The 21,313-nt window shown below is 37.3% G+C and overlaps 2 protein-coding genes across 2 annotated transcripts; one reads left to right on the top strand and one right to left on the bottom strand.

The window, feature by feature from the left end:
• On the bottom strand, positions 1-5,743 carry rsad2 (radical S-adenosyl methionine domain containing 2). The gene is made up of 6 exons (XM_065288479.2): positions 5,328-5,743; positions 3,217-3,378; positions 1,502-1,731; positions 1,207-1,356; positions 895-927; positions 1-636 (listed from the first exon to the last, which is right to left on the bottom strand). Exons 1-6 carry the CDS (start codon positions 5,659-5,661, stop codon positions 472-474), a joined length of 1,074 nt encoding a protein of 357 aa, XP_065144551.1. The 5' UTR covers positions 5,662-5,743; the 3' UTR covers positions 1-471.
• Positions 5,744-6,127: 384 nt separating this feature from the next.
• Positions 6,128-20,065, top strand: cmpk2 (cytidine monophosphate (UMP-CMP) kinase 2, mitochondrial). Its single transcript, XM_065288478.2, has 5 exons — positions 6,128-7,215; positions 8,104-8,218; positions 10,800-11,001; positions 11,414-11,647; positions 14,892-20,065. The coding sequence occupies exons 1-5, from the start codon at positions 6,637-6,639 to the stop codon at positions 15,010-15,012; spliced, it is 1,251 nt and encodes a 416-aa protein (XP_065144550.2). The 5' UTR covers positions 6,128-6,636; the 3' UTR covers positions 15,013-20,065.
• The last annotated feature ends 1,248 nt before the right edge of the window (positions 20,066-21,313 follow it).

Genomic DNA, 21,313 nt, shown 5'->3' with positions numbered 1-21,313 from the left:
AAACTGAGACTTTATTACTTAATGAAAACAAATTAGATAACTAAAACTTAAAGTCTTATTTCTATCAAAGTATATTAATGCTTTTAAAATATTGAGAAATATAATAGCTTATGTGGTACTTTCCTGCAAACTACTTCTTTTATTACTGTATAAACAATTCTAACAAGAAAGTGCAGATAAAATCAAAGGCTAAATTATGAATATTATGTTGCAAAATACAACAAATATAAAAATATGTTTATTAATAACATTTATACAATGTAATAAAGTTTAAAATAAAATACATATATTATGAATTTACTAAAAATAATTTATACAAGCATTTATACACCAATACCATCAAATTATCTGTTTATCTATATTAAATGTCTGTAATTTACGGCAATGTACATGCAACAATATTTACAAACATTCAGTGCATTAACATTTAACATTAAATTAAACATCCATGTTGACATATGAGTAAAAAGTTCACCACTCCAGTTTCATATCTGCTTTGCTCCAGATATATTTTCCTCCTCTAATGAGGAACATTTTCTCATCAAAACCACTAAACTTGATGGCCTCTTCCACACCAATGTCCAGAATGGATTTTGAGGGATCTTTTCTTCCCTCTCGACAATCCAGGAAACGCATCTACAGCATCAGAGTAAAAATTATCAATTTACGATGATGCACTCATTCTGATGATATCTAAGACTGCATGATTAAGAGATTATATGAAGGCAGAAATTAAAGAAAATATGGGGAAAATTACTGTCGGCCTTTTTATATTCCCATTCATGATTTCTCTCATACTGACATCATGACATAATGTAATACAAATGTATCATTTACAGTTTGGTGATAGTTTAATCTGAAATTAAAAATAATTTGGACTAAGACATCACTTACATATTCATCAAGAATCAAGTAGGAATCTCTCATCTGTAATGGAAAACAGACAAATTAATAAACAACTCATATTAAAACAATAGTGTGGTTATATTTTGTTCATTATTAGATTCTGGTTCCCATTTGTTTCAGAACTAGCAATGCATACTTGTTAAAAATATAATAAAGGCTTTAGTAATGACTTAAAGCAAAATGTTTATTTGATGTACTGTAAATTGAAAATTGCCTGTAAACTGAAAGTACTTGTAAAGTAATGCAATGCTGATTTTAATTTAAATTGAGACAAAGCATGAACCTGGTTTTTCAACATACCTTTTGATTTGACTCTGGAACCAGACACTTGACGCTCTGGTGGCGGTCCAGAAATTCTTGGAATTGCTGATCACTGATGACAAATTTCTCTGCCTCACGGAGACTGTTTTCCCCTGCATTTTCACCATCAATTAGCAGACATTGGAATACCTGTGTGAACATTACAATACTTTTACCTAAAGTAACAGTGCATTTCATTTTTTATTCCCATGTTCTGGTATTGTAAGCAACCAGGTTGTAAATGAGCTTGAGTTGATCAGTCATATTTGGATGGTAGTAAACAATTTCACCTTACCTTCCAGCGAACTGGGTTTAGACCAGTGATGTGCTCTCTCATATCTTCTTCCACATTGAATGTGTTGATTACTGAGTTGATTTTGAACGCCACCTTATATTCCCGGCACCATTTACAAACTTTATGGAGATTATCCAAATGGCTCTTCTTTCCTTGACCTCGACCTATGACTTTATTGGTCTCCTCATAAAAGCTATCACAAGAAACTGCCAGAATATCCAAATAGTCACCTGTGAATAACGAGAGGGAAATTAAGCAGCAAATAAGCTATAAATTCTGAAATTTTTGCTTTACGAAACAGCTGTAACCCCACAAACATGAAGAAATACTGTATTATACTTTAGCATTCACTATAGTAACTACAAAAAAAAATAACCTAGATACAAGTGTTTTGAACTTTACCATAGTAAATAATGTAGTAATACAATATTTTACTAATGTTTAACGTGTCACTAGTTAATATTACAAAACACTTGTACATTAACAAAGTGTACAATAGTAATTACTATAATATAGCCTACTACTACAATTTATACACACGTGCAGCGTAAAGGAAAGTTTCGAAGGATATACATAAAAAATTTGGAGTGCAGTGATGAGTGTGTTTAGAGGGACATTATACTTTTTTTTTTTTTTTTAAATATGCCCATTTTCCAGCTCCCCTAGAGTTAAAAATTTTATTCTTACGTTTTGGAATCCATTCAGCTGATCTCCAGGTCTGGCACTAGCACTTTTAGCATAACTTAGCACAATCCATTGAATCTGGTTAGACCATTAGCATCGTGCTAAAAATAACCAAAGATATTTTTCTATTTTAATCTCGACTTATCTGTAGTTACATTGTGTACGAACACCGACAGAAAATTTTAAGTTGTGATTTTCTAGGCAGATATGGTTAGGAACTACACTCTCAAACTGGCGTAATAATCAAGGACTTTGCTGCTGTAACATTGCTGCAGCAGGCGTAGCGATATTACGCACTGCAGGGGACTTTTTTCGGGCACTGCATAATATCACTTGTACGCTGCTGCCGCCATGTTACAGCAGCAAAGTCCTTGATTATTACGACAGTTTGAGAGTATAGTTCCTAGCATCTGCCTAGAAAATCACAACTTTAATTTTTTCGTTGTTCTTAGTACACGGTGTAACTACAGAAGAGTCAAGTTTTAAATAGGTAAAATATCAAAACTCTTCGGTAATTTTTTAGCGTGATGCTAATGGTCTAATCAGATTTAATGGATTGTGCTAAGCTATGCTAAAAGTGCTAGCGCCAGACCCGGAGATCAGCTGAATGAATTCCAAAACGGTAAGAATCAATTGTTTAACTCTAGGGGAGCTGGAAAATTAGCATATTTTCAAAAAAAGTGGAATGCGTTGTATGGCCGTCTTTGTTGCTGTGTTTCTTCTGCTTGGCAATCCATTTTTGTTGAATTGTTTCTTAAAAACTACACTGATTAGGGGAAGAGTATTTTATCAATATCATTATAATTATATAAATTTAATCCTTTAATCATTATTAATAATTTATCATTACATTTTTGATGCGTTGCATTTCTTCATAAAACTTGCCAGATATATAGAACCGTTTAATAAAAATAATAAGCCGTGGTTTACATCTAGAACGATAACATACAACGTTTATTGCTGACAATTCACTATTTTTTATTATCACGTGCTGCCCTCTGCTGGTCTTGAATGTTTATCACACGGCTCACCGTATTTCTGAAACCAGGTTTCCTTTATTAAACTGCCGTTACTGACGATGCTGACACTCGGCAGCTCCAGCTCCTGTTTGCAGTATTGCACCAACTGTCCCAAGAAATCTCCCCTCTGGTGCATGAACGGCTCTCCACCTGAGAAATTGATCTTTTCCATTCCTGAAAAGTTCAGATGAAACTCGTCAACTTCAACGTACACTCTCAGGTAAAAATAGCGGTCTAAGCACGCTACACATCAGGGGCGAAAATCTCATCTAAATGTTGGGGGGGACAATAAACATAAAATTTTTCAAGAACAATTTTTGAAGGGGACACCAATAATACAGGCAAAATTGTACTTGCAAGGAAATGGGTACAGATAGAAAACGTTTCTCTTTCTCTATGAACGGACGCAAATTTAATTTTAATACATATGAATGCAGAGGTGAAAAGAGTAATACAATTTTCTACTTAAGTAATAGTAAAGTTACTTTAATAATATTTTACTTAAGTAAAAGTAAAGTTACTGGTCTAAAAATCTACTCAAGTAAAAAGTCATTTTAATTTTAAGAGTTACTTTTTTACAGCGGGGAGAGGTTTCTAGTATAGTTCACAAAGGAAGGATATATACATCTCAAACTATGTTTTTAATTGTAAACATCTCTACAATTAAAGTGCAATAACAAATGTTAATAAAATAAAAAGCTTTTTATAACTAAGAAACATTTATGGAATTATTTAATGATTTTTACAGGTGAGTTATGCACTTTTGAAGCAAAAATAATATGAGGTCAGCAGCTAGTAAATACAATCATTATATGAAGGTTGTAATTGATGTATTGCTGGTAACATACATTGTTATTAAACTATATACATAAATGAACATATAATGAGATGAGTGCCATGGCTATACACTATACATCCTTTACACGTTTATTAGCTCCCAGACCTGTGTACCTGATGTCTTTCAATCTATCTCTCTCGCGCTCTCTCTCTCTCTGCAATGTCTAATGATCTGCGCATTCTCGAGGACGTTCTCAAGTTGTTTGACTTGACGCGAAGCTGCTAGACCTCGGAAGATAATGCGCATGTATTAAAAATGCATCGTGCAAATTAGCGGTTAAACACGGTCGGCAATTCTCAAACTCCGTACTCAAGAGCATGAACCCTACCTGAATGAAACAATCGCTTTGCGTCAATGGCCAGGGGTTTCTTTCGTAAGAATTGAATTGAGGGTCTGCATTAGCCTGCGCCTGTCTCGTCCCTCTCCATGGTTCTTTTTGCGCGTTCCCCCGCCCATCAATCAATCATCCGACCGTGGCGCGTCTTTATCACCTTACTTTTTTATTTATTTTTACTCAGTAACGGATATGATTTAACATGTAGCGAAGTAACCAACAATACTTTAAACATACTTAAGTAAAAGTAAAGTACAGATTTTAAAAACTACTCAAAGTAAAAGTACACAAAAAACTCAGTTACAGCAAGGTGAGTAAATGTAATTTGTTACTTTCAGCTCTGCCTCACCTCTGCATGAATGCATAAAAATGTTTTCTTGATCGTTTATCTGCTTCTGTTCTCAGAAAACGAAATATGTTCATGTTTATATGTCAAAATAGTCCAGTTTTAAAACATATGAGGATAAACTGATAAGTGATGGGAAACGTTGTATTGTATATAGCTTATTAACGCGTCGGCTCCGTACACTTCTCTACCACCGGAATGTGTGGTGGTGAGGTAAAAGGGGCGTGGGCAGTGGACCAAACCACTGTGAGGCAAGGGAGGGGGAATCCAAATATTTAAAACGTTTTTTTGTTGTTGCTCCGTTTGCATTTGTATTGTTTCACTTCTTACACAACTAGTTTAAGTATTATAAATCATTAAATTATTTTCAATACACATATTCTAATGATAATTTAGGGGGGACAACCCTCAGATAGGGGGGGTCCTGTCCCCCCCGACCCCCCCGGGATTTCCGCCCATGCTACACATTTGTACCCGAGGGTGCATATTGGTACCCCAACGGTATTAGCCTACCTCAGGTGTACCTACCTGTAAATAGGTCAAAGGGTACCGTCCCAATAACAGCTTTTGTAACTTTAATTCGAACAATATAGGAAATAAGTTACCTGCTTCCTTCAGAAGTCGTAATCCTCGCTTTGCCTCTTCAATAGGTAAGACGAACGATGTCTTTGCCGTATGGAAGCAAAAGCCGCATTTGTAGTTGCACTGCCTGGTAAAATGGTAGTTTACACTTTTCGGAGTTGTTAGCTGAGCATCCGGTCCCTCATTTTCATCCTTGGTAAGAATAATGGGCTGTTTGTTGCTAACAGGTGTCTCTTGCCCCCGTGCGCCTGATATAAGCATACAAACAAATATCCACAGGTTTGAAAAGACGATGCGGATGTTCTGCATCAACATTCCCGCAAAACTTGGTTGCAGTAGTTGTCTTGGAGTCAGCATGATTAAAGTTTGTGATGGACGAAACGTGACTGCCACCCCTTTTATACTGAGCCGAAGGATGCTGATCAGTTTCTTTTCTTGTTAGGCGGTTCAGAAAACGAAAGGCAAAGAGCGTCAGCTGATTACACAAAAGCTTGAGTATCATTCTTCTTAGTTATAACCACGACCAACGCCCTGTAGGCTATCTATGATTTATAATTTACAGTAACAACATTTAAATGCTTAAATAAAGTAATACATAATAATACATTTGTAATTAAATGGTGTTTTTACAAAAAAAAAAAAACTTTATTTTCAACACATATACATTTTGCATGTTGTATTGGTATTACAGTAGGCTATTTAGGCTATACAAAAATGCAACCTAACTTGTTATCGTGCAGTTTCAATGTACACCAGATTTATCTCTGATCGACAGGGCAACGTCCAGGGCCGGACTTACCTCTTACTGTGACATAAGCAAAATAAATGTTTGCCCCCCATATATTATATTTATATATAACTTTGATATTTGATGTGCCACTGGGATAAACGGGAAAACGGTGCATTAATTCTGCTAAAGCATGCTTGATTCTACCACATACTAAATGTCAGAATGGAAAAAATAGTAACAGATAGTGTAAACCCTTTGAACTTTAGCTCACGCAGAATGCGCATATTCAGGAATATAATTATCTCATTGACTGGGCTACCCTTTGACATGCAAGCATAGTCACGTGTCTAGAATACCTATGCATGCCTGGCAACGTCTTATGTATTTATTGTTCATTGGATATTGGAACCTAAGAGGAAATGAGACCTAACTTGTTATCGTGCGTTCATTGTAAACTGGTTGTTATGATAGTTTTTTCCAGCTCAGTTTTGTTTGGTGCGTCAGTGACTCGGCACTCCTACTTTCGTTTTCCCATCGAGTTTCGTTTCTCTCTAAACCGACAGTGGATTCTTTATATAGCCTACTGTTAAGCACAGAACACAATGTTGTCAAGAGCAATGTTTCGCTTTGGACAGCTGTGTCCGCGCGTGTTTGGTGTCGAGTTTGATTCGCGCACTGAACCTCTCTACTACACATTGAGCTCTAGTCCCCAGGCTCTGCACCGGGATCATCAGCGGTTTTTTAACGATTATGGGAAACTCTACTCGCTATACATCCACTCCGATAACAGGATTCAAAAAGCGCAAACTCACGCGGAAATAAAGAGCAAACTGTCTGAAAAATTTGCACGGTTTTGCGACGTCTTTGAGACGTCTGCGTTTATTCCGGATGTTAAAGACAGCGTCGTTAAAGGATTTTGCATTCGTGAGAAATCCAATACAGGCATTTCGGAGGAAATATTAAAGACATTTCATCAGAATGAATCGGTATGTTTGTTTTCATACAAACGCGAGGGGCAGTACTGCTGGCAGGAGGCGTGGTCACATGTCAATCAAGCGGAGAAGGCGGAGAGACAGTACATCACGCCCGCATCATCACCGGTTTATCATCCATCAACACTGGCCATCAGGAACTCCGATGTCTTTTATAGTATGGATGAAGCCTATAAGGTTCTTCAGGAGGTACGTATTTAAAATAAATAGGATGCGACTAGACTTGCTGGAACATGTGGAAAGCATTAAAGGGGACATATCATGAAAATCTGACTTTTCCATGTTTAAGTGCTATAAATGGGTCCCCAGTGCAACCGGGAAAATGTGTAAAATAACAATCCAGTAAGTAACTTAGTTTTGGTAAACCATTCTCTGCAGGCATGTGAAAAAATAGGTTATTGAAAATTTGGCTCCTCTTGTGATGTCAGAAGGGGATAAAACTGCCCCTTAATCTGCACTATCCAACCACTGCCATTTAGTGCAGAGATCAGCACATTTAACAGGACACACCAAAATGGCACAATTTGCTCACACCTACAAAGTGGCAATTTTAGCATGTTATAATAAATGGTATTTTGAGCTAAAATTTCACATATCTGGGGACACCAAAGTTTTATTTTACACCTTAAAAAAGTCTGTGAAATGTCCCTTTTAAGTCCAATTAGAAAGTGTCCGAAAAACATGCCACATAAATAAATCTCATGGTAATAAATTGAATGGTTTAAATGGTAAACTTGTAAAACCCAGCTAAAGTCAAATTTTCAGTCATTAGTCAGTTTTCTAAAACCTTTCTACGTAAATCACATTAGGTGAAAATATAACATTTTTCTTTAATATATTCATATCTTAATATATTATATAATATATTAATATATTTTTAATATTGACTGTATCACAATTGTAAGAAAAAACATTAGAATGTCTATAGTTGTTTTCAGATGGGACATAAATTCATATTATGTTACATTGGTGCTATTCAGTTTCTGTTGCACGTGTTATGGTTAATTTATTCTATTCAGTAGTCTAACCACAAAGCAATCTGATACAAGAGAATACATCTTTCTCTGCCCATCTTAGTGTAGCGACATTTTACCTGAGTCAAAGGCCGTGCTGCAGATAGTGGATGAACAGGTGGAGTCCTGCAGAAAAGATGGTTTTCCTGTCACTGTGATCGAAGGACTGGATGCTACAGGTTAATACAGAGACACCAACATATTTGCTGTACTATATGGGGCGATTTTGCAGTTTAAACGGAGTTTCAAAGGACTCTAAATGATCCCAAACGAGGCATAAGGGTCCTGTGAATGCCTCATTGTCATTTTCCATTGTCACAAGGAAAATAAAAAATGTGCACTTTTAAACCACAACTTCTGGTCTGTCTCTGGTCTGCTGACGCGCCAGCATGACCTCACGTAATTGCGTAATGACGTCGAAAGATCTTGGGCTCTATCTTACACCTGGCGCAATGTGCGACGCAAGTGTCTTTTGCTAGTTTCCACCCTGCGCAATTATCATTTTCACGTTTAGCGCCACGTTGTTTAAATAGCAAATGCATTTGTGCCCCCTTTTGCGCCCATGGGCATTCTGGTCTGAAAACGAGGTGTGTTCAGGCGCATTGTTGGCGCGTTGCTATTTTGAGGCAACTAAAATAGACTACGCCATTGACCAACAAAAACCTGCTCTTAAGTCTAAAGTCAATGGCGCAATATGTTTTTTATGCACATAAACGGGATGATAAGGCGGGTTTGCTTAACACATACATGAATGCGCAGCAGCACAAAAACGTTTTTAAATATGAAAGATTAAAGGATTGAATGTAAAAGATTATTATTGAGTCTCTTGGACATAAATGAGGACTAATTATGAGACGTTAGAAGGCGCAAAGAGCTGCTTCACCTGCAGTCTGGTAAGTAAATAAATGCTTTGCTTTGAACAAATGCGTCTGTTTTTAAATGTTTTTTTAAATGCTACCTCACGGATTTATTGTATATGATGACTCTGTACCTGTGGATATGGTGAGATGAGAAACATTTTTAAGTAATGCTTAAAAAAACCTGACGCTGTCCAAGTGCTGAAACGTGCGGAGAGCCGTTTGTAAATTCTTTATCTCCTGTTTTTTTACAAATAAAGTCTTTTTAGAGTACAAACCTTTTCTTACATACTTGTAAATTATTTTTTGATGATATTGGATAGCCATACATTTAAAGCAATTAAAAGCCTGCTTTTTTACTTCCATGACTAAAAGAAAACAGGATTTAAAGGTTTTAATTAAAAATAACAATTTCAATACAAGTGAAAAACAACACAATTGTTTAACATTAATCTTAAACTGGGGATCTTATTCCTCCGCTTAGTTTTTCAGTTTACAAAGTCCGTCATCTAAATAGGGATTATACATAGCGCCAGCGCAACTGGCTTTTACAGGGGATGAGAGCTGAGACTCTCATTGGTTTATTGCATGTTACACCCAAAATATATATTACTCATAAAAAAAGGACCTACCCTTCTCGATCATGCGCTCGGCGCACAAACCATTTTTCCCGTCGTTAAACTAGCAAAAGTGGATTCGGACACGCCTATTTAGACGTTGTGCTGTGCGCTTTAGACAATGCGCTTAGATTGTTAAAATAGGGCCCCTTGTGTTACATATATGACACGCACATTTGCGGACTATTTAAAAAAATAAACTGACACAAAGACATTATCATTCGACATACAACAACGTCTGAACGGTCCTCTTTCTTCACACTTGTAAACACTGGGGCATAGTTTCGCATTCGTCATCCGTGACCTCTTGACGTGATGACGTATTGCGCGAGGCCACACTGGCGCATCACAGGACTGGAGATAGATGAGAAGTTGTGTTATAAAAATGCATATTTTTTATTTTTCTTGTCAAAAATGACAATCGTTTCGCTAGATAAGACCCTTATGCCTTGTTTGGGATCGTTTAGAGTCCTCTGAAACTCCATTGGAACTGCAATTTTAAATCGCATTAAAACTGTTACGTGTTGGGGTCCATTGAAGTCCATTAAAATGAGAAAATCCTGGAATGTTTTCCTCTAAAAACAATTTCTTCTTGACTTAACAAAGAAAGACATCAAAATTTTGGATGACATGGTGGTGAGTAAATTATCTAAAACATTTTTTTTAAGAAAATTGACTAATCCTTTAAAGCAAATCAAACATGCATTTTAGTCTGGGACTAGAGTAAGCCCTGTCCGTGAAACCACCCCTAAATGCTTTAATATATACCACATTAGTTCTGCAGCATATAGTACATTCTCAGAAAAAAAGGTACAAAGATGCCACTGGGACGTTATCTTCTAAAAAGGTTCCGGTATGTACCTCATTACTCCAACTTTATTTATTTATATAGCACATTTAAGAACTTTGTGAGAAGAAGTGCTTTACAAATTAAAATTCCATACAGGTACACAAAAAAGATACACATAAAACCTACTATAAAAACAAGCATACACAAAAGAGCACATAATAAAAGATTCCTATATGAGCCTCTAAGGTACCAATGTGTACTTTTGATTTACCAATATTCTCCTTTTAGGTACAAAAGTGTACTTTTAAAAAGGCACCACACCAGTGAAAACATTTGTATCTTCTTGTACTATTTTTCTGAAAGTGTATGTACACACTATATAAACACTTTATGCATGGCACACATTGTTATAAGTGTATTTCAAATAAATTCTGTCCAACTGTAACACTACCATATAGTTTAGTAAAGGACTCTCCATCTATATCTTCTGAACCAGGTAAAACTACCCTCACAGAAGCCCTGCGGGAATCTCTGAATGCCACATTGCTGAAATCTCCTCCCCAGTGCCTGGCTCCATTCAGACAGCGCTTTGACTCAGAACCACCCCTCATCCGCAGGGCCTTTTATGCTCTGGGGAACTACATCACTGCGGCTCATGTGGGAAAAGAGTCCTTGAGAGCTCCTGTCATAGTGGATAGGTAAAGACACAGATACACTCACATGATCTGTCTAGTACTTGTACACAACAACATGCTGAAGAATGTAGCTGGTAGTTGTATTTATGCTGGATTTGCGGTAATGTTGTATAATAAGCCAAAATGTCTTAAATGCAGGGAGATACACTGACATGACTTTGAATAATTGTTAATCCAGAGCATATAGTGAAAATGTATACATTTACTGTAGGAAATTTACGAAATATCTTAGCGGAACATAATATCCTAAAGATTTTTTTGCCATAAAAGAAAAATAGATAATTTTGACCTACTATTTTGGCTATTGCTAAAAATATACCGTGCGACTTAAGCTGGTTTCATGATCCTGGGTCACATATGAGGAGAAGAAATGGAAGTTGAACCCTTTTGAGACCGCTTTATTCATCTCTGATAGGTATTGGCACAGCACAGCAGCGTATGCTATAGCCACAGCTGTCAGTGGGAGGGTGGAAAACCTCCCTAGACCAGGCTCAGAACTCTACCAGTGGCCAGACGACCTACTCCGGCCAAACCTGGTGCTTCTACTTACTGTCAATCCTGAGGAAAGGCTGAGACGACTGAGGGACAGGGGACAGGACAAGACTATTGAGGAGACGGAGCTTGAGGTCAACCAACTGTTCAGACTTAAGTAGGTTAAACTTGTGTTTTGCAAGTTTATATTAATTTAAAGGAAAAAACCACAGTTTTTCAATATTTTATTATGTTCTTACCTCAACTTTAACGAATTAGTACATACCTATCTTTTTTCAATGCGTGCACATTTAATCTTTGTACAGAGCATCTTGAATGTGTTAGCAGTTAGCCTAGCCCCATTCATTCCTATGGCTCCAAACAGGGATGAATTTAAAAGCCACCAAACACTTCCATGTTTTCCCTATTTAAAGACTGTTACACGAGAAGTCACACGAGTAAGTATGGTGGCACAAAATAAAACTTTTGTTTGGAGCCATAGGAATGAATCGGGCTAGGCTAAATGCCAACACATTCAAGAAGCACTGTACAAAGATGAATAGTGCACACATTGAAAAAGATAGGTATGTATTAATTAATCTAAATTGAGGTAAGAACATAGTAAAACATTGAAAAAGGGTGGTGTTTTCCTTTAAATATTCAAATTAAAGGCATGTACCGACCCATTTGCTTTATAACAAGACCCCGAATATCTAATGAAATCATCATCTGACCTTCACCTCTATGGAATTTAGGCATTACATACATATTTTTTTTTAAAGTAAAGCTTTTCTATACCTTCACTGTAAGTTGCTTTGGGTGAAAGTGCCTGCCAAATGTGTAAAAGTAAAAGAGAGGTATATCGAAGCATTGTTCACAGAGATTTACAAAAACTGGTTTCGCAGGCATGGATTATGCCTATGCCAGAATGAAATATGAAGTGTCTTAACCAAAAACAACTTGCTTTGACATTTCATAAAATATATATGTCATCGTTTTCCCTCAAGATGCACACCGAATAAAAGTTTATAAAAGCCACTTAAATGTCCTAGGCCTGGTTTCACAGACAAAGCTTAGCTAAAGCCAGGACTAGGCCTTAGTTAAATGAAGACATTTAAACATTTTTTTTATAAACAAAAATACGTTACTGGTGTGTATCTTGCTGTTTTTTTTCTCAGTCGCTTTGGTACATTTCTCGAATCATCCTTGACATTTGCAAGACAGTAAGTGCATTTCTCAAAACAATTGGTACAAATAGCAAATCACCATGGATTACCTGCAAAAGACAATCTCTTGCTCAAAATCCTTAGTTCATGTCTCAAAAGTAAATATATGTGTCAATGAATGACAAGTCATTGTAATGTGGATGAGAATTTGTGGCCCAGCAGACAGGAACGTCAGGAGTAATTCCTACAGCACTGCATGTACAGTTTTCCCTAAGGAGATTGTCCTATGTTCACATTTTCTACTTTTTGTGCTATGCACTGCTCTCTTTTCCTTTCTGTATGGCAATGACACGGTCTGTCAACAAATTACAGTACAAACAGTAAAAGTGTAAATGTGAATCTTGTCCAGTCTCTTGCAACCAAACTCCCACATAATTGTCATTAAAACTTCAGCCATAGTTTACATCAAAACATCCCTCCAGAGTAAACTGTTATATTGACAACACGACTAAGCAATTTTTTCTCTTATCTGAATATTTTCTCTTGCAATGCAGAGTGGAAAGAATATTTTAGATTGTCTTATCCAGCCTCTGCAGGCATATGCTGTGATGTCATTACATGCTGCATCCATGCCAACCAGAAGGGTCATCTGTGTATGTGGCTGGCGATCATACTGTATACTTTTCATCTCCATGATGAGAAAAATACCTCAGTGGGGTTAAGGAATAGAGAGTAGGGTGAGAGGTTCCATGTTGGAGGGATGGAAACTAACATTGTCCCAAACTATCATGTACTTTGGCAAGTCATCTCCAGTCTGAACCCTCTCTTGTTCAGAGATGAGATCCCTGTGGAGAGTGTCTAAAAAGGTGACAATTTACCAGTCCAGGACAGATTTAGGAAAAAGTCTAATGGAAATGTGTAGAAATATGCTCGACATATTATGACTTGTTTAACCATTTTGAATGTAAAGACTTATGCTTTGAACTTATGCCTAAATGTTGTGGGGGGTGAGACTATTCAACAGAGACCCATTATAATACATTCTGATCAACATGACATAAACAAATGATAATGTAGGAAACAGCGGAGAATTTTACATAATCGCTTGCATGGATGTACCAAGCATTTGTAACAACTTCAAGGAAATGAGAAACTGCTTTTTTGATGTGACACAATAATGTGAAGATTGAACAGGTAGTTTTAAAAATTTCAATGAATATCTGAGAAATGTACTGAAGTGACTGAGAAAAACTGTAAAACAAATAAGTGGCACTGGCATATTTTAAGATCTGTACGTGCAAGTCATTTTTAGTTGAGACACCTCAAACATAGGTTAGTCTAGGACTAGCCTAAATGCAGCATTAAAGGAATAGTCAATTTTCTTAAAAGAAAAATCCAGATAATTTACTCACCACCATGTCATCCAAAATGTTGATGTCTTTCTTTGTTCAGTCGAGAAGAAATTATGTTTTTTGAGGAAAACATTGCAGGATTTTTCTCATTTTAATGGACTTTAATAGAGCCCAACATTTAATACTTAACTCAACACTTAACAGTTTTTTTAACGGAGTTTCAAAGGACTATAAACGATCCCAAACGAGGCATAAGGGTCTTATCTAGGGAAACGATTGTAATTTTTGACAAGAAAAATAAAAAATATGCTCTTTTAAACCAGAACTTTTCGGCTAGATCCGATCGTGATGCGTCAGCGTGACCCCACGCAATACGTCATGACGTCGTTGTTGTATGTCAACTGATACTAATTAATGTCTTTGTGTCAGTTCATTGTTTAAAATGGTCCGCAAATGTGCGTTTTATATATGTAACACGTGACCTCCCTACGTCACTACGCATTTACGTTAGGTCACGCTGGACCGGACCTAGACGAAAAGTTGTGGTTTAAAAGAGCATATTTTTTATTTTTCTTGTCAAAAATGACAATCGTTTCGCTAGATAAGACCCTTATGCCTCGTTCGGGATCGTTTAGAGTCCTTTGAAACTCTGTTGAAAAAAACTGTTAAGTGTTGAGTTAAGTATTAAATGTTGGGCTCTATTAAAGTCCATTAAAATGAGAAAAATCCTGCAATGTTTTCCTCAAAAAACATAATTTCTTCTCGACTGAACAAAGAAAGACATCAACATTTTGCATATTCAGAGGAAGCATAAACAAAACAACATACCTCGTTGTTCCTTATTGTTTCATTATACTGGTATCAGAAATGTTAGGTCTCATGACATGATGCTTTTTGATTTCAGGGTGGAGGAAGCTTACAAGAGAATCCAAAATCCTTCCTGCGTCATCGTGGACGCAAGCCCCTCTCCACAACAAGTCCTACAACAAGTGCAACAGTTAATCAGGAACAAATGTCAATTGTAAACAGGTCTTTAACAAGCAATGCAATTCCTCTACAAAACACTAGATGGTAGTGTAATGTTATGATTCAGGCCTACACTGTAAGGTCTCAGTCAGCTGAGCCTGTTGAGTGAAAGAGAGGCTGGTGGCAAGCAGCCAGCATATATTTTCGGGCTCGTATCTGGACATGTCTAAACATATTCCCTGTCCCACAGAGCTTTAGCAATGAAAAACACGAGAGGAAAAGTTTTTGGGGGTGCCGTAGCTGGATGTCAGCTCTCGTAGGCAGGGTGAAAGCGTCCATTCTGATTTATTCCCACTGAAACACAGGAACTGAATTAAAGACGTTTGAGAATTCATCAATCACCTCAATTAGATTTAAACACAAGAACTTATTGTTGGTCAGCTCTCCGTTCACCCCTATAGGAGATAGAAACAGGGGAGTTTATGGGGATATTAAAAGCAATAGATCTGATCTAGGCAATTTAAAGTTTATTTGATTTGTGGCTGTTTCTTTTGGACAAGGACTCTGGTCATTAATTAAGAGTGATGTGTTTAGTTAAAGAAATACTATAAGTACAATAAGCCATTATATTCCATATAAGAGTTCTAATACATGATTCTTTTTATTGTACTGAAATAGTCTATTTTTTACTTTTTTTTACAAAATACAATTTTAAATATTTGTGTTATTTAATCATCTATATCCACAAAGAGTTTTATTTAATCGGGTCATTTAAATATTAAAAAATCTTTAAATCTGAAAATGAATACAATTGTATTTCATTGCTTCAGATTTAATTTTCATGTCAGTTTTACTGTGCTTCTTTCACAAAGTTATTGTACTGCCTTAAAATTTAAAGTGCTGGAGGAATGCTTTTTTTCTTTTGTGGAGCTTAGTTGACAACTTTAGAGACCATACATGAAAATGTAACTTTTAAAATTCTTCCTTTAATTATAGACCCCTAAAAAGTTTTTAACATGGCAACGTCTTGAAATGGCCGCCATCTTGAAACAGGGGAACCCTCCATCAGCGTCATTGTAGGCAATGGTGTATTGTCATGAATGTGATTTTCTCGGTTTTCTTTTGGTTCATTCCAACAGTCAGACATGTATTTAGCCTTGAGTCCAGAAAATGTTTTTAAGTTTTGATATTTAAAAAATCTACTTTTTCTAACTATAATGCATAGTGCTAGTAGGCCTAATATCAATACGCATCACAAAAGTCTGACATTGTCCATGAATTTGAAGTACAGGCGGAGACAGCAGCTTTACCTAGCTATTCACTATGACAAGACCCCTGTTCCAAGATGGCAGCGGTTTTGACGCATGCTTAAAACCCCAAGGTGACATCTAGTGTATAAATCTATGGATTATTTGAAGGAACAATTCAAAGGATGGCACAGACATCTATTGCTGTATGTTTGTTTAACTCTTTCACCGCCAGCGGTATTGCGGAAAGACGGAAAATCTTGTCACTGGCGGGGAAGCGTTTTCTCTTGATTGACGAGATATCTCGTCAATGGCGGTGAAAGAGTTAACATCCAAGCTAGCTAGTGCGCTAAAGGTTGGCGACTTTTTACCAGAAACTTGTTGATTTGTACTAGATAAAACCAACACACCAGTATATGCATATATTATTTTACCTGATATGAAGTGTGCACTGCAAGCACGAGCATTAGTTATGATTGTCTCCGTCCAGTCTGTACGCCGTATTGCATTCAACCACATTGTCTTCTTGATATCTGTGAAGGAATGTCTGCCTGGATCCGGTAAAACTTTAGTTTTGAACCAAAAGTGATGTTCTTTATATTCTGGCAGCCAAAAACACAAAAAACGACATTTTAAAGTCAAAACCTCAAACTTTTAGCACGCCTGCTATAAGTTCTTCATTATGTTTTGCCTCCAGCTAGAGCGGTGACGTCACATGGTCACCGTGATTTCACCAAGTAAGATGTGATCCTGGATCAACATTTTTTGTTGATCCTGGATCAACGTTTTAATCAAAGATACCCCAACTTACCCTTAACTCAAACCCTAACAATTTTTAAACCCTCAAATTAGTGTGGAATAATAGTTTAGGAGTATTTTGTAAAAGCCTCTAACTCAATCATACGTCACATTGACGTAGGCAATTAAGGGGTCTATACAGACAACTCGGATTTAGGATATTTCCCACCTCAAAACTTCTGAATTAAGTAACCTTAAAAGTATTTAGTAACATTAATACATTAAAGGGACAGTTCATCCAAAAACGGAAATTCTGTCATCATTTACTCCCTCTTGTGGTACTGATCCGAAGCATCATTCACTTCCATAGTATTAATTTTTCCTACTTAGTAGTCAATGGTGATTCTGATCGGTTTGGTTACAAACACTTTTCAAAACATGTAATTGTGTTCAGCAAAAATTTATAAAGGTTTGATGATGACAGAATTTTCATTTTTGGGTAAACTATCCTTTTAAATTTACTAATACTGTAGTTTACTTGCATTAAAACATTCAAAGTGTTTAGTAACATTAAAAACGCCGTTCCAGACATGATTTCTGGGTTGAGATCGGAAATATCCTAATTCCGAGTTGCCTGGAATGCAGAATAATGCTTCCTTCATGTGCTATCGTAGTTATCGTAAAAATATGGGTTTCCTAGGTAAAAATTGCACATGAAAGCCCTCTAATGTCATGTTTACCTTTTGAGAAGGTATTTTGATACCCAAATCAAAAGATGGGCGGGCCTTAACTGTAAAAAAATGACAGATGGGAGAAGAATGTCTGCTGTGTCTTAGGGCCCTATCTTGCACCAAGCGCAATTGACTTTGTCAGTGACGCATGTATCATTAGTATTTTGCACCGGCGCACAGCGGGTTTTTCCCTCCACAAACGCACGTCGGCAAACTAGGGAATGAACTTGCGCTCCCTGGGCGGTTCAGCGCAAAAAATGAGGCGTGTTCCGGCGCAAACCATCCCTGATGCTATTTTGCAGTTTCAAAAAACAATTGCGCCACTGACCAGAAAAAAAAAGTTTAAAGTCAGTGGCGCGTTGCGCGTGGTTCATTATGCTATTTTAAAGGCGCATGCTTGACCATAATGTATAGCGTGCACAACGCGCATACACTTTGCATCTAATCTACACAGATGCAACAGTTATTTTTGCAAATCATAAATTGTTACACTAAAAAATATTAATACACGAGATAAGGGGAATTATAGTGGTGAGCATTGTGGTGATAGTTTTTATTTATTGTGTGGCTGCGTTAAAAAATTCTCATGCAAATAACGATTAAAATATTTTCATAAGTTAATAATAATAATAAGTTTGTTGTGTGGCTGTATTACGTTTATTTTATGTAAATAATAATTAAAATGTTTTCACAAGAAACCTTAATGTATGTGAACTTGATTTTTAAGAGTACTTTGGGGTTGGACCTTGCTTGCGTTTCTTGGGTCCGATTTCAAAGCCCCCAAACCCTTTCAGCGGTGAGGGTGGACGCAGCGATGTCCTCTGCTGGCGTCAGGTCCTGAGGCAGATCCACCTCCCGTTACACGGCGTGCCCAATTTATGCTGGCAAGCTTGGGATTCCCCCGTCTCCTGACATCATTGTAGCGCTTGGCGCAACGATATGCCAGCTGATGAGACTGTGGCTATTTCCTCTCACGCCTGTTTAACCGACGCTGATTTGGGCGGGTTTCTTCTATCCCCATACAAAACAACTTCTCTTTCTTTGACTGCTCTTACAAGAACGTCGGTCTCCTCGGCTGTAAACCGCTCCTGGTGTACGCCTGGTAAATCCGTCATAATAATAGCAACCCGCCATGGAACTTGCGCCCTTGCGTTTAAAGGGAATGTTGGATAGCGTTCTGATTGGTTTATTTGACGTTACGCCCAAACCACACCTATGAATAATGAACCTACTTCAGACCGACCCCTTATTGATTTGCGCCCGGCGCAAGAGTTATTTCTCACGCCGGGAAAATAATAACAGCGCCCAAGATCCGCCCACAAAGTCACTTGCGCATTGCGCTTCGCACTTGCGTTTCAGATCGTTAAAATAGGGCCCTTAGTGTTTATCTGCAAGAGCTTCATTGCCTTGTCTTGTTGTTGAAGTAGTGTTTAAATAACATTTTCACGTAAGTGAACCTGGCGTCCTCCATTCCTTAACACAACAAAGCAACAAGCTCATAATCAAATCTTCAAAAGTGGGAGTTATCAAATTTTTGCTAGCATGTGAAGGCAGCATAAGTACCACTGCACAATTGCCACGCCCTCCGCCCGTCCACGCATGCATAGACATGCGCTAACAATACTGCACTTACCCCGTAATTCATTTACATGGCAAGCGCTGCATTCACCCAGTGATAGCAAGATTAATTAATGGTTTTAGTAATTATGAGCTCAGTGAGGATGTGGGCCGGAAAAGACGGAATGACCCATCTCCCACACCCTGATGCCTCAGCAGTGGGGAGAAGAGACTGGGGTAAATTCATATGGCAATTAATGGTCTCCGGTAGATCACTGTCAGATGGCTTTTCCACACCACTGCGCAATTACACACTCCCCTCAACTAATTATTCAGACGCTTGCTGTAGATGCAATTATTTGTTTATTTTCTAACATTTAACTGCATATTTTCCATATAAGCTTGTCAGTGGTTATTATTAATGCTTTGCGATGCACCTAAAGCATGAAATAGCATATTTACATGTCCTGTGTGTGGGAAGCGTAATGGTCTTTGATAGTTCTACGATTTAACCGGTTTAAGATAAATTTTGCACATTTTCTTGCCCACAGGGGTCCCCGATAGTTATACGGTCAGATTGATCAATTTTCCATCTATTTGCAGTCGCTTTCTGAGGGAATTACTTTATATATATTCTGTTGCTGGATGATTTCCTTGAGTTTTTATAAATTAGGTTCAGTCAGATCTTACCTTAAAATGTACTTAAGTATAAAATACTGTCTGTGGGCAAAATGTACAGTAAGTGACGTATATACACTATGGTACTAATATTTTCACTGTCTGTAATATTAGGCCGGTGACACACTGGATGCGTGGCGTAACGTCCTTTGGGTTTTAATTCGGCTCCCATGTTAAAAGGTTAGAGCTTGCAGACTGCCTGCGTGAGACGCGCGTAAAACGCGTGCATGCTAGAAATAGAACCAACGCCTATTTTTTCACGCAACACGCAAGCCTGTTGGAAGCGTTTCCAGCCAAAATAGAATAGGAAAATATGTTTATATGTCATTTTATACACAAATTCATCTAAATGAATGACATTTTGATGTTTAAAAGTCTGTAGGTTGACATAAATTCAGATATAAATGTACTTAAAAAAATAAATAAATATCGATTTTCAAATATTGCACATGTCTAACATAGTCTGTTTTGCCGTCAAAACTTTTGATGGTGTCCTTTATCATTATGCATTATATTTATGCATCAGGCATGGTTTTTGAGTGTAAAGACACAGAAAACGGGACGCTGCTGCCACGCAACAGAAACGCCACGCTCACGCCAAGCAGCCATTGTGTCACCGGCCTTATAGTCTTCTGTATGGTGTATTATATGATATAGATAGAATGAACATGAAGAGCTCAGATGCAAAAGCTATTAATCAGCGCCTCTATCAATGAGACAATGATATTACCCGAATGATCTCGGCATGTATTATACATTCATTAAGTACCTTTGCTTAAAATCTGCTTAATCCCGGCCTCATGTCATTTAGAAATATTGCTTTGTTGGCAGAATCCTTTAAATGCACAAAATTACATTTTTAAGTCCTTGAAATGCACAGAAGGCAAATTGGATGAACGGCAGTGCACGAAACGACCATGGCTTACATTCAAACTTGGGTCCATTATGAGTACTTGGACCCCTTGTGAGTACTTGGGTCTGAATAAATCCAGAATACAAATGTTGCAGTCACATGGATCACAGCACCCCAACATGTGGATTCAGTTTCTTAATTTTTACAGTATGGTTTTCGTTATTTGCAATGTTTCTAGTTGCTTCTTTAGTGTTTTTGCAACTGTTAACTGTCTATCTTCTTCAAAGAAGTGGATGGTATAGGTTGTAGTGCAAAAAAAATGCATGCACCTAGAGGGTTTTGCAGCAAAAGACAGTACAATTGTTAAAAAACTAAAGTGACATTTATATAAACCCTTTAGATGCGTCTGCAGCAGGCACTTATTTTGACAAAACATGTGATGCACACAGGATCTCTCGATGCGCAGAACACATATTTTGAAAAAACGAACCACACACATGACGGGCTACATACATTTTGTGACGAACTTCGCATCGAGCGCCCTCGAAAAAATAAG

The sequence above is a fragment of the Paramisgurnus dabryanus genome, chromosome 17 (genome assembly GCF_030506205.2).
Source record: "Paramisgurnus dabryanus chromosome 17, PD_genome_1.1, whole genome shotgun sequence".
NCBI lineage: Eukaryota > Metazoa > Chordata > Actinopteri > Cypriniformes > Cobitidae > Paramisgurnus > Paramisgurnus dabryanus.
The sequence above is the reverse complement of the archived record's forward strand: the minus strand, read 5'-3'. Positions and strand labels throughout refer to the sequence as shown.